Here is a 12,386-nt window from a genome sequence, read left to right as displayed (position 1 = left end):
GATGAGTGGACTTGCACAGGTTGGAGTGTTGCTAAATCCCAGTCTGCAGTGCATGGGAATGTTTTAGATCTCCTAAGGATAACTTTTTTTGCCAATCCCCAGTGATAATTCAGTGAACTGATTAGATAATTGTTTTGGGTTAATTGCATATATGCACGTAGTCATAAAAATGCTCTTTGTGGAACATGTTACAGAAGTTTGGGATTGAGATTCATTAAGTGCAAGAACTCTGTTTTTCATTTTTTGTTTCTGAACAGAAAGACCCATTCTGAGTGCAGGGATACTGCAAGCAGAGTACTTGCTGGAAAACCAATTTACACTTGTGAAGAAATATTTCTGCTATACTTTATACCACAAAATGAACTTTCCATCTCATTTTCTTAATGGATTTAGATTTCCATGAGCATATAGTTGTTGATGTGTTGCAAAACAAAAAGCTGCAAAAGTTAATTTGAAATCCCTCAACTTCTGTTTTTTATAACATTAAAGATAATGCAAATAATTACCACATCTACTTCATGTGGGTTTGTAAATGTGTGCATATATATCACATGGCATTACTTGTTGTTAGCTAGAATTCATTAAGAAAATAAAATGTTTTTCTCCTCAGCCTTTTTGATGCTGTATATTCGTTGATCAAAAACAAAATCCACAGATTGCCAGTTATAGATCCAGTCAGTGGAAATGCACTTTATATACTTACCCATAAAAGAATCCTCAAGTTCCTCCAGCTTTTTGTAAGTATTTAAAGCTATGCTGTGCTTAACTGATTTTTCCCCACAGTAGAATGTAATTAAGTAATTAAAGTCTTAGTGCAGAAATTTCTTTATGGACTTCCATATTCATTGTGTCTGTGTGTATCTTTAATTGGTAACAGGGAAATTAGAGCTTCGTGTAAGGCCCATATTTTACCTTTACTTTGTTTTAGTCCTTTAAAGAAACCTAAACACTGAGGACTTGTCTGTTGGATTAATCTGCTGTCCATTCTGGAACATCTCCTTGGCTTCAGAAGCTTGTTTCCATGAAAAGAAAAATGAATTGTCTTCCAGAGATGAGATTGTCATTACTTTCTCTAGTAATGTTAGTCACAGCAATGAACAGGAGGCCAAACCAAGCAACAAGAGTTCAGAATAAATATTCAGATTAATGCTTTTCTATCTTCTCTCTCCAGTTTTAGTGGGAATGACATAGCTTAGGATCTACAGCTTTCACTGATGTGTTACTGCAGAAAAACCCGAGCGAAAATCTTAGTTACATTGTCTTAATTTAGAGCTTCTTTGAACAGAAACTCCTTAGGTCTGAGCTTGTTTGGGTTTTGTATTAATCTGGTAGCAGGAAACTGCAGTGACCTGTAACCATCAGTTGGAGTCTGCAGATGGATGAATGTAAATGTAAATAATTCCTTCTGACTCCCCTAGATGTCAGAGATGCCAAAGCCTGCCTTTATGAAGAAGAATCTGGATGAACTTGGAATAGGAACATATCACAACATTGCCTTCATACATCCAGACACTCCTATCATTAAAGCCTTGAATATATTTGTAGAGCGAAGGATATCGGCATTACCTGTTGTGGATGAGTCAGGTGGGTACAAAAGTGTGGGAACAAAAGTGGTGCTGAGCCCTGGATTGATGCTGGGGTGGGGGAAAAACACAAGAAAGAGTCAAAAAAAAAAAAAAATCAATAAAAGGCATGGGGGAAGAAAGGGAATATAAAGAAATACTTAGGCAAAGTGTAGGTTGATGGGTTTGGAAGAATTTTATTATTTGATAGGTTGTTTGGGGTGTTTTGTTCAGTCTTTCCTGCTTGACCTGTCATTTCTTTCTGAGTAATTATAACAGATGAAAGCAGGAAGCAAGAAAACGGATTTCATGTTTTAAGCACTTTGTTAAGTTTTGTTTTTCTTTTCTTTTTAGGAAAAGTTGTAGATATTTATTCCAAATTTGATGTAATAGTAAGTATATCTCTTAAATTCTACTAAATACTTTATATGTAGTAAACGTTTGCAAATTAATTTGGTAGTATGACAATTTTATTTTATTCCTTAGGGCTGTAGTTAACAAACTGAATGAAAGAGATCCAAGTCACCCTGCACGTCATTTTTTTTTCTTACTACTTTTATTTTAAGTTATCCTTAGTAGTACTAGTTGCACATAGGCTCCTACTGCTCTGGATGTTACCCAAAATTAGATCTGGCTGGGCATAATCCAGAGGAGGGGATCAAAGCTGGTGAAAGGGCTGGAAGGAATATCCTATGAGGAATATCTGAGGACTCTGGGTTTGTCTGGTGTGGAGAAAAGGAGGCTGAGGGGTGATGGGCTCATTGCTCTTGAGGCTTCCTGGGGAGGGGAGGTGCAGAGGGACGTGCTGAGCTCTTCTCCCTGGAATTCGGTGGCAGGACACGTGGGAATGGTTCAAAGCCACACTGCAGGGGCTTTACATGGGACATTAGGGAGCATTTCTTTGCCAAGAGGTAGTTGAACACTGACCAGGTTTCCCAGGGAGGTGGTCGACGCCCCAAGCCCGTCGGTGCTCAAGAGGCCCTTGGACAGTGCCCTTAATAAGTGCCTTAGCTTTTGCTCCTGCCTGGAGTGTCAAGCACTTGGACCAGGTGATCACTGTAGGTTCCTTACAGCTGAACTGTTCTGTTCTTTTTGTTTGTTTCTGTTTTTGAGTGAGGACTTCCTTTTTCCAGCTGCTGCCACGCCACACTCTGTTCTCAAAGAGAATGCAGGTTTCTCGGTGCAGTCTGAGTACTTTGTACAGCTTGACCTTCTCAGGGATCTAGAAACGACTTGGCCCATTCTTCTGTGTCTCTGACTGCAGTCTTGCATCTGTATTCCTTCTGCTTTAGATCTAATCCAGGATGCTGTTTCTGTATTACCCTCAGGATTCCAGCAGCACAGTCAGATTCATGCCATGATTTACCAGCCTCCAAGGGCAAGGGCTCTTCTATTCTCATGGCTTTCAGAAACTTGAAAAATATTTATATATATTTATCCCTGTCCCCTCCTAGCTGTGTGCACCTGCTTTCTAATTGCAGCATCTGACAACTACATTATTTTCTAGAGATTTCACTGCCCAGGTTGCCACCAAACAGCTGCACTAATGAGGAATCCAGATGTCTGAAACCCTGCCTAGAAGGCCTTCAGTAAAATGGAGAATAGTCTCAAGTGGAAATACTTTAAGCTTATAAATATCTCTGGCTGCAAACATTGTTCTTATTACCGAAAATTCTGTGCTATCACTGCTCTTGCCTGTCATTTCTAGGCATTTGTCTTTGTTATTTGGGATTCTCTACTGTGTAAGATCCTGTTCTGCCATAAAAACTTGTCAGGGAATAGGCAGTAGCTATAGAGACAAGGACCTGATCTGTCAGAGACAATCAAATTTCATGGTTGGTGCATTCAGTGTTTCAATTTATTTTGTAACTGTATTAGATTTTGAGGCAGGACATGTTTCCTTCATTGTCCATTCTTCTTCAGAAAGACACCAAAAGGAAGAGGGTTCCTTGTGTTTTTCACATCTTTCCTCACTTTAAGTGATGAGGCAACAAAAATTAATAGGATTTTTAGAGATGTTGGATCATTTATTTGGAAAAATATGTATTGGGAACTGGAAAAAAACCCCACACCACGAAGATACAATTTTTAGAATATAATTGTTTGCTCCCAGCTAGTAACATGGGAAAGAGTTACAGCATCTATTGATTACTTGGGATTTTCCTCATATGTCCTAGTTTGCTTATTAAGTTGGGGGGAAAAGATTCTATTCTTAGAAGAGAATCACCTCTGAGCTTCCAGGTTTTCATCAGTCTGCTTCAGCCTGATCTTCAGCTTTAAAAGAAGGAAACAAAATGTAATCTGAAGTGTCTGATCTGGTCTTCCAATAAACATAGAATTTCCAAGATGGTGATTTTTAACTTTAACCATGTGGCTAACATGCTTACTTGGTGGTTGAAGCTATGCCTGTATATACAGCTGGCTAACTTGATAGATTTCTGATAGATTTCTTTCATTTTGAGAGTTCTGAATTCATTTTCAGGTTCTTGATGGGAGAAGCCTGGGAATGGAGTGATGTATAGAAATAGCTTTATATTGCACTAGTTATTGTGTGTAGGGTAACTTCAGTTTGCAGAGGCTTTTTATGTCTTCTCAATGTCCTTCATTAGGACCTGGTTAAATGAATTAACTAAAATTGCTTTTATCTTCATGATCATCTCAAACCTGTCTTGTCATGCTCGGTGTAATTCAATCAAAAAACTTGACCCGAGTATCTTTTAGCCAAAAATTAATTTAATTTTATTGCTTGGTCCAGTGCTTTCATTTAAAAGCTCTGTCTTTGTTCTTCCTTCAGTGTCTCAGCAGCAAAATCAGTAGGCCAGGGTGTGCCAACACTGCTGAAATACCACTATGGTCTCACATACAGAAAGCTTTTGCAGGTCTAGACAGAGTCCCCTCACTGCAGGCACGGTTCTGTTCTTAAAATGAAAGTTTAAAATGTCAGCTTTCAAATTGTTTTAATCTCTTCCTTTTAGTGGTGGGGATGGAATTTCATTTGTATTATTCTTATAGTAGTTACTAAAATACACCCAGACACACAAATTGTCATCAAATGACAGCACCAGCTGAGTCCAGGAGAGGGAGTTTGAGCCCGCAAATTAGAAAGGTGAAGAATGTGAATCTGCTCTCCACTTAGATCTCAGCCACTGACATCTACTCAGTGGGTGGTGTTCAGAGCAGTTGGTGTCCTCCCCTGTCCTGTTAAAAACAAACAACAGAAAAATTGTATATTCTGTGTGGTGTGAAATCTGAAGAGCTTCACCTTCACATTTGTTGCTCATGACAAAAGCAGGATGAGTGACACCAAGCCAAAGATCAGATACAAAGTAAGATTTTCACTGGCCTAATGCATATCACCAGTTTCAGCAATTAACCCAGCATGTCAAGGGGTGTTCAGCATCATTGTGTTTGACAGTTCCCAGAATCTGAAGCTGAAGAGCATCTGCTTTGTTTAATATGTTATTTGGAATGGACTCAGCTTAGACCAGAAATGCCTATCTACTTGATGCCAAAATATTTAGTTTATTGAGTACTTTGTTGCTAAGTACTGAGCTGTCTGATGTGGCCTGGGTTTGTTTTTTTGCAGAATCTTGCTGCTGAAAAAACGTATAATAACTTAGATATCACGGTGACACAAGCCCTACAGCACCGCTCTCAGTATTTTGAAGGTGTTGTAAAGTGTAGTATGCTGGAAACACTGGAGACCATTGTGGATAGAATAGTGAAGGCTGAGGTGAGTCCCTGCACAATAAGTTACAACAGTACAAATTTATCCTCTTTAAGTTGTTTTGATTACTTGGTGAAAGTATTTTTTAATAATTATGTCTGTTAGGTCTCAGTCTGCTCTCTAGATTCAGATTTTAGATGCTTACCAGGGATGTGCAAAAATATTATACAGTGTATCTCTAATAATATTCAGTTATTTACATTTCTGTTTACTGGCATTAACTAAACTGAATGCAAAGCTTTCCCAAGTGTTTTCCAAGCCTGCTATAAGTTTTGGAGACAAATCATTTGTTAACCTCCAGTTTGTAGCTTGGCTCAGGAAATGTATTGGGTGCAATTCATTGATACATATGGAATACTGCACTGCTCTCATAGAAATGCTGTGAAAGGGCCAGAAAGCAAATTCTTGTGAGGAAGCCTTCACTAACTGCTCTTGTAAATTTTGTATCTGTGTGCTGTCCATTCTTTTGGTGCTGTTTATCTTGTTTGTTAGTTCTGGGAACTTCCTTACACACAGAGGTGAATGAGTTTGTAGGTTTTCCTCCCCTGTAAGGCTTCTCTGCAGCAGAAAATCAATACTCCCAGTTTCAGTCATCTCTGTGGTGTGATCAGCTCCATTTAGATGCCTTAACTTCATCAATTACAAGATTTATTTATTTTTTAGGGCTGTAACCAGGCATATAATTGATAAAAGGAAAACTTCCACTTTGTTAACAAGCCCTTAGAACCTCCATTAGGCAATTTTTTCTTGTAACTTTCTGCATTTGCTTGAGCTTCCTCCTGAAACAGAGTAATTTTAGCACTGCTGATACACAGATTTCAAACTTGGATTATTTTATTACTATCTTAAGATGCTTTAGACATTTGAGTTTTAAGAACAACTCCTACCCTCTCATTCAGTCTAAACACAGATTACATGTAAAAATGAGTCCGTCAAAACTACTACAAAGCTATTTTTAGCTGCCAGCCAACTGCTTGATCTTACAGGCAATTAAACAAATGAAACAATTACATTGTCCATTTTTCTTGAATTCATTACACAGAGAGAGGAATAAAATGATTAAACATGTGCATATGCAGAAACTAATAAACCTGTCTAAAATATCACCAGCATAGTTTCCTCAAAAATAAAACATTTTTTCTCAACTTAATAGCGAAGAGAGATAATTCACATGGGTAAAATAAACATGTAATAGGCTCTAAACTTTGGACAGACACTTTCTGGTTCTGCAGTGGCTTTTCACAGCTTTGCACAGGCCAGTGAGCCTCAGGATACAGGAGTATCCACCTAATTTCCTACAGTTAGGACAAAAGTTTTGTAGTGTCAAATGTTCCATAGAAGAGGTTTGTAAGGATAAGATCATTATTTGAAAATACAGTCTTACTGTTGATAATCTTTCTTCCAAGTTGTGTCCTTGTGTTTATTTGCATGGACAAATTGAATCCTTTTTCTGTCTTAAATTGTTTAAAACAAATTGTTTTAAAACCAATCTGGCACTCACTTTTCATTGTGTAGTCCTGTGAGAAAAATAAAATTAAAACCAACTCAGAGATGTCAAAATACAACAAGTTTTAGTGCTGTGCCTCTCTGCTGAGAAAATTAGGAAGTATTTTTCAGAAGGAATTCTCACTTCATTACTGTATCTAATTTTTTGGAGATCACAGGCTGAGTTGGGCAGAGGCTGTAACTTGAAGAAAAGTGTTTGATGTGAGTGCCACATTTTGAGAGCAGAAGTATTTTCAAGACCTAGATCTCGACTTACCTGTCACTTCATATCAGATTCTGTTGCCATGTCAGCTGGCTGTGTGCTTTTTAAACATGCACTATTTTCATTTATGTAGGGCAAGCATGTTTGTGTTGCTGTGAGAAAATTGCTGTTACTGACATTTTGAACCATTTTGGGTTGGTTTTTTCCTACTTGTCTTCATAGTGCTTTACTTTAGGGGTTTTGTTTGTTTCTTTATTTGGTTTTCTTTGCTTTGTCTACTTTAAATCAAGAAAATATATCTCAGACTCTTCTCCCTGCTGGCAGGTTCATCGTTTGGTGGTAGTGAATGAAGCTGATAGCATTGTGGGTATCATCTCCCTCTCTGACATCCTACAAGCTCTGGTACTCACACCTGCAGGTATGGATCTGCCCTCGGGGCTTTGCCACGAGGCACTGGTGGTGTGCACACCCTGCTGGCTTTCTTTATTTCACTGTGATAAATGTCTGATTTTCAGCTTCTGTTAACTGATTATAGTTCTTAAATGCACAAGTCATTTCAGGAGAAAGCTGACAGAATATTAATTATCAGTCTTCTGTTCACTGAGGAGGGCATGCAAAAGCTTCGTGAATGTCCCTGCTGTTCACGTGTCTTTTTTTCTAGAGAAAAAAAAGGGTTTGATTAATGTTTTAACAGGGTGAAGCTGAATGTATAGACAACATCTACAACAGGGCACCTTCCCCACCTTCTGAGTTTCTGTACTGTGGCCAAGTGTGGGTACAGCTGTGTTTTCCACTAAAAAATCTCTTATTGGAGCCTTGCTGTTGTCCAGCTATGCTGGGGGTTTTTGTTGGCACAACTTAAGTCAGAGATGGCACCTCAGCTCACCAGAACTCTTCCAGTAAAAAACTCTGCTGTGATCCAGTTAAATCTCTAGTGATCAATCTAAACATGATCAGGTTCCTTTTAACAAGAGTATCCAGCAATAGGTTTATTTCTGCTACTTTTATCTAGGTTGTTGGGGGTTGGTTTGATTGCGTTTTGTTTGGTTTTGGTTTTAAGTTTTGCCCAAGTTCTTAACCTGCTTTATGTTCTTAATTGTAACTTCACTTTGACCACATCAGTTACTTCAGTGTCAAAGCCTTCAAAGCAAAGTCCTGTTTTGGCTCTGTGAGGAAGGCAAAATGTCGTGAGGATTATCACCATTTTGCCTCAAAAAAAAAAATCAGACAAATAGAGCCAGATACATCCTTAAAAAAAAAAAAAGTCTAAATGTACCTTGTTTAAATAGTAATATTTCTGTTCTGAAGAGAAGTAATCGGTGATACTGTTGGAGGTATTAAACATCTGGTTCCTTTTAATGACCTGGAAGAGCAAGGAACCCAGCTCTGTGTGAAAGTATGGATGAGAAATCAGCCCAGAGGTCTGGGTCAAATGGAATCCTTGCCTGGAGAAAGAAGAAGATGGAGGTGTAAAGACAGGCAGCTGGTGCTTCTCCAGGCAGAGAAAGGAGTTTCATCCATTACTGGAGGGTAGAAGGATCCCAGGAGAGCAGAATTTAGTGCTAATGGGGCAAAGTTCAGACAGAAAAGATGCATTTGGATACTGACAGCCAAGAGCTTTGTTGTACTTGGAATTACGTGGACACCTACGTTGGAACTCTGAGCTGATCTAAAAGTGCTCCTGAATTACTGCAAAGGGCAGTTCCTGCTCCCACTCTGGGGCAGCCCCACGCTCTGAGATCCCTGAGCTGCTGTAATTCACTGAGCTAACAGGAAACTGAGCCAGCAAAAAAAGCTGCAGTTTTGTCAGCCTGGCACACTGAACCTGCCCACAGAACAGTCTGGTACTGAGGACAGGGGTTAGAGCAACAGAGAGGGCAGGATTATGTCACTGGAAGGGATGAGGGAAGGTGTTTTTGGGGAGCAGTTGAGCATTTGACTGCATTTCCTTCCACAGGCAACTGCCCAGTTTTAGACTAGAATTTGTCTCATGCAGGGAGGATGTCTGTGATGTAAATCTGATTTGTAGAGTATGAAGTGGGACTTAGCTCCTAAGAACACCAGATAAATCATGTGTACAGTTCTCTTCACAGATTGGAAAGGAAAATTTATTGACTGGCAGGAATTAAGACCAGCCTGTGTTTGGGAAAAAATTAGCAGTTGTGGTGTGAAAACTGGATGTATTTAATGAATCTTTCAGTGTTTGATTATACATTACAAGTAGCAACTCCAGGTTTCTGGCAAGAGATTCTTGCTCTGTAGAGTTGGATGCTGAAACCAAGCTCACCATAGGGTTCAGTCATTGCCCAGCATGTTTAAGTACCTGGAGAAGAGATGAGATGCTGCACAGTCCTGCTGGACAGGTCTCTCAGATCCCTGCTGTAAGCAAAATCTGCCTCTGAGCCAGGAAAAATGGGTCCATCAACACAGTGTAGTTAAACTGAATTCTTACATAGTTTGTGCTCAAGCAGGACTTATTTTTTTGGGGCTATTGTGATGATTAAGCTTGGCTCTAGGCTGAGGGACAGGTTTGGGCTGTGGGTTTTTAGTTGGGAGTTTTTAAACTAATTTTTTTTTGTGCTGAGGAGAATCTTCAAAGGCACTTGGAGTAACTTCCCAGAAGGGTTACTTAGATTTAGCAATGAAGTTAGAGCAACGCTGGTCTCAAGGCCTCCCTCGCTCTGTCTCACATTGGCATTTAGCAGTCCTGCAGTTTATTCTTTATAAATGTTGCATCCAGTACTCAGATTCTGGTAATGCCACCAGGGAAAGTTGCAGCAGTTGGAATGAGCTTTTCCAGTTCTGTGTGCCCAAGGAAATCACAGCTGCCTTCCTCTTCTGTTCCCAGGTGCCAAACAAAAGGAGAACGAGAGCGAATGACTGCTGTGAATGTACGCGTGTGTAGGAGAACTTGAACAAAGTTTCTGGGTCGTTTGTCTCAAGAGCAGTGACTGCAATCGAACAGAGCAGGATGGTTGAGAATGTGTTTTGGGACTTAGTGATGGATGACGAGTCTCTTCCCCCCAGTGATGTCGCAAAAAAAAAGCAGCATGACAAAAGCTTATGTTAAAATGTAGGCTCGTATTTCAAAATGTCTTCAAAACATTTGCTGGAAGACTTCACATGATGTCCTTCATTAAAATGCACTGTATTCTGAAACTTTTTCATTTTGTATTTGACAGAAGTCACTGGTCAGCAATGGATATATGTGACATAAGGCAAGTGTATGGCATATTCATATCATAGTGCCTTATGTCAAAATACAGCAATATGTCATCACTGTTGCCCATCACTGTCAAAGGAAGTGTTGTGCTAAACGAGACACTGTATTTGAATGTGAAAGTCTTTAAACCTAAAACCAAATCAGTTTCAGTTCTCATTAGATTTGTCATAAAAGCTGTAATTTGGGTATCGCTAGACTTCTTTAAAACTTCAATGACAGTTTTGTGTTCAATGTTGCATTCTGAACTGAAATGTAAAATGAGACTGATTTAAAAACAGCTTTATTTATTTTTACTTTCATGACAATTTTTTACACATCTTTGGTGGATAGCTAAAATTTCACCATATCCATTAATAAACTGTTGATTGTTATACAAACAAGTGGGAGATTTTTCTCATTATTTAAAACTGTGCAGTTGCAGAAGCTGCGGCCTGTTCACCAGTCTGTGTTACTTGAGCTGAAGATTTCGGAAGCATGGATTGAAAGTGCTCTGTACTGTCATGCACAGGCACCATGGAGGAAACGAGGTGCCAGAGGACAATATTTTCACCTGTATTAAAGTGTAAAATGATGTTTGTACAATGAAAACCCGAAACTTTTTATTGTATATGATTTGTACAGAAGCGGAGGAGTGAGGAAAGCCATGGGGTATTTGCTAATGTAAATGTACTGTAAAGTTTGAAGATGAGACTTTTATAATTGTAGATTCTTGTAGATGGAAGAAATTAAACCCTACAACATCAGTTTGGTTTTAGCAGTTCGTGCCAAGTTCTTTCGCATGTATGGATGTACGTGCATTGGGATTAGTGCAAACCAGGAATAGGAGCATTCTTATTTTTATTTGACTTTAAAGGTGGCTTATGCTAATGAAATACTGCAGGCAGGACTTCTGCACTATGTTTCCAGCCTGAATACTGCAGTGGAATAATGCAGGAAAGGGCTACATTATTTTTTCATTTATAAACATGGAGGTAAAAGGTGAACAGTTTCAGTTTGCTTATAAAATGTAAATGTATTAGTAATAATAGTAATGAAAAACTTTCTTCAGAACTTTTCCCCTTTCTACAAGAATTTAAATTTTTAACTAAATGTGTGAAAACTTTTTTCTTACAGGTATCTTTCATGACCAAAAATATTCCTGTAGTACATGATGGAAACTGTTCACTTAGACATTCTCCCACTTTCTTATGTTGTGAAAAATACTGTCAGGTCTTCTCCAGCACCTTTTCTGACTGGGTAAATACTGACTCTGTTCCCTGCAGTTCCTGATGGTGTTGAATTGGAGCAGCTGCTTTGTCCTAACAGCAACAACCTCGGGGTCTGGTGCTCATTGCTGCCATCAGAGCTGACACCAGCCCAGCTCTGGTTATCTCTGTGTGGGAGATGGAGTGATTGAAACTAAAAATAGTGGCTCTCGTTCTTTGCAGGGTGTGTGGAGGGGAGAATTTGTGGTAGGTAACTCTGATTAAGGGTAAGTGGGCAGCAGTGCTACCTGTAAATGCCACACAAACCACGTAGGTGCAGCTTTGTGAAAGCCAGGGTTCTGTTCCAGCACAGGGCACTGCAGCTTCCTCTGGGACATGGGATGGCAGGGAGTTGCCCAAAAGCATTGTGAGATCTCTCTATCACTTGCCTGCATGAGCACATTCTTCGGCCCTCTGGTCAAGGTATTTTTAAAGATAAGGGTTGAACCACTGATAACTTTTTAATATGTATTCTATAGCACAAATTCTTCTGTCCCTGTTCCATGCAGATGCTGTGTGCCTGCCTGCATGCAGCAGTGTGCAGAAAGCCAGAATGAATTTGCAGTTTTCAGATAACCACGTACAGACTTCTCATTTTCACATTATTACAACTGCCGTTAAAATGTTGTGGACACAGGACTAACAAAATTATGGAGAACAGCCTCCTCAGTGGTACAAAACTGTGTTTAGAGAATTTTCACCCTTTCTTTCTGGAATTCAGCTCTGAACTCCGCATCTGTGAGTGGCAGAACCGTGGTGTGACCCCACCAGCACGAATAAACAGCAGTGCCATCAAAATGCACTCTGCTTGTGCTGGCACGAGTGCCAGTGCTGATGCAGTAAACAAAGCTAAAGAAATCGTGTCATTTTTAATACAGATCAGTTTTCTACAGAGCTAGAAAAATGCGTGTTCCAGCATAAG

General features: G+C 39.4%; 1 protein-coding gene across 7 annotated transcripts in view; it reads left to right on the top strand.

Annotated features, from left to right (window-relative positions):
* The window catches only part of PRKAG2 (protein kinase AMP-activated non-catalytic subunit gamma 2), a 212,908-nt gene extending 201,945 nt beyond the window's left edge, over window positions 1-10,963 (top strand). For all 7 annotated transcript variants that reach the window (XM_039570812.1, XM_039570818.1, XM_039570826.1 and 4 more), the window contains 6 exons: window positions 611-737; window positions 1,419-1,584; window positions 1,917-1,954; window positions 5,149-5,295; window positions 7,322-7,415; window positions 9,846-10,963. In XM_039570812.1, coding sequence (XP_039426746.1) covers window positions 611-737; window positions 1,419-1,584; window positions 1,917-1,954; window positions 5,149-5,295; window positions 7,322-7,415; window positions 9,846-9,877 — 604 coding nt within the window. In that variant the 3' untranslated portion in view covers window positions 9,878-10,963. The remainder of the gene's footprint in view (window positions 1-610; window positions 738-1,418; window positions 1,585-1,916; window positions 1,955-5,148; window positions 5,296-7,321; window positions 7,416-9,845) is intronic.
* Window positions 10,964-12,386: the final 1,423 nt, after the last annotated feature.

Source organism: Corvus cornix, chromosome 2 (genome assembly GCF_000738735.6).
Source record: "Corvus cornix cornix isolate S_Up_H32 chromosome 2, ASM73873v5, whole genome shotgun sequence".
In the NCBI taxonomy this organism is placed as follows: domain Eukaryota; kingdom Metazoa; phylum Chordata; class Aves; order Passeriformes; family Corvidae; genus Corvus; species Corvus cornix.
Note: the sequence above shows the minus strand (reverse complement) of the source record. Positions and strands in the feature narration are given on the sequence as shown.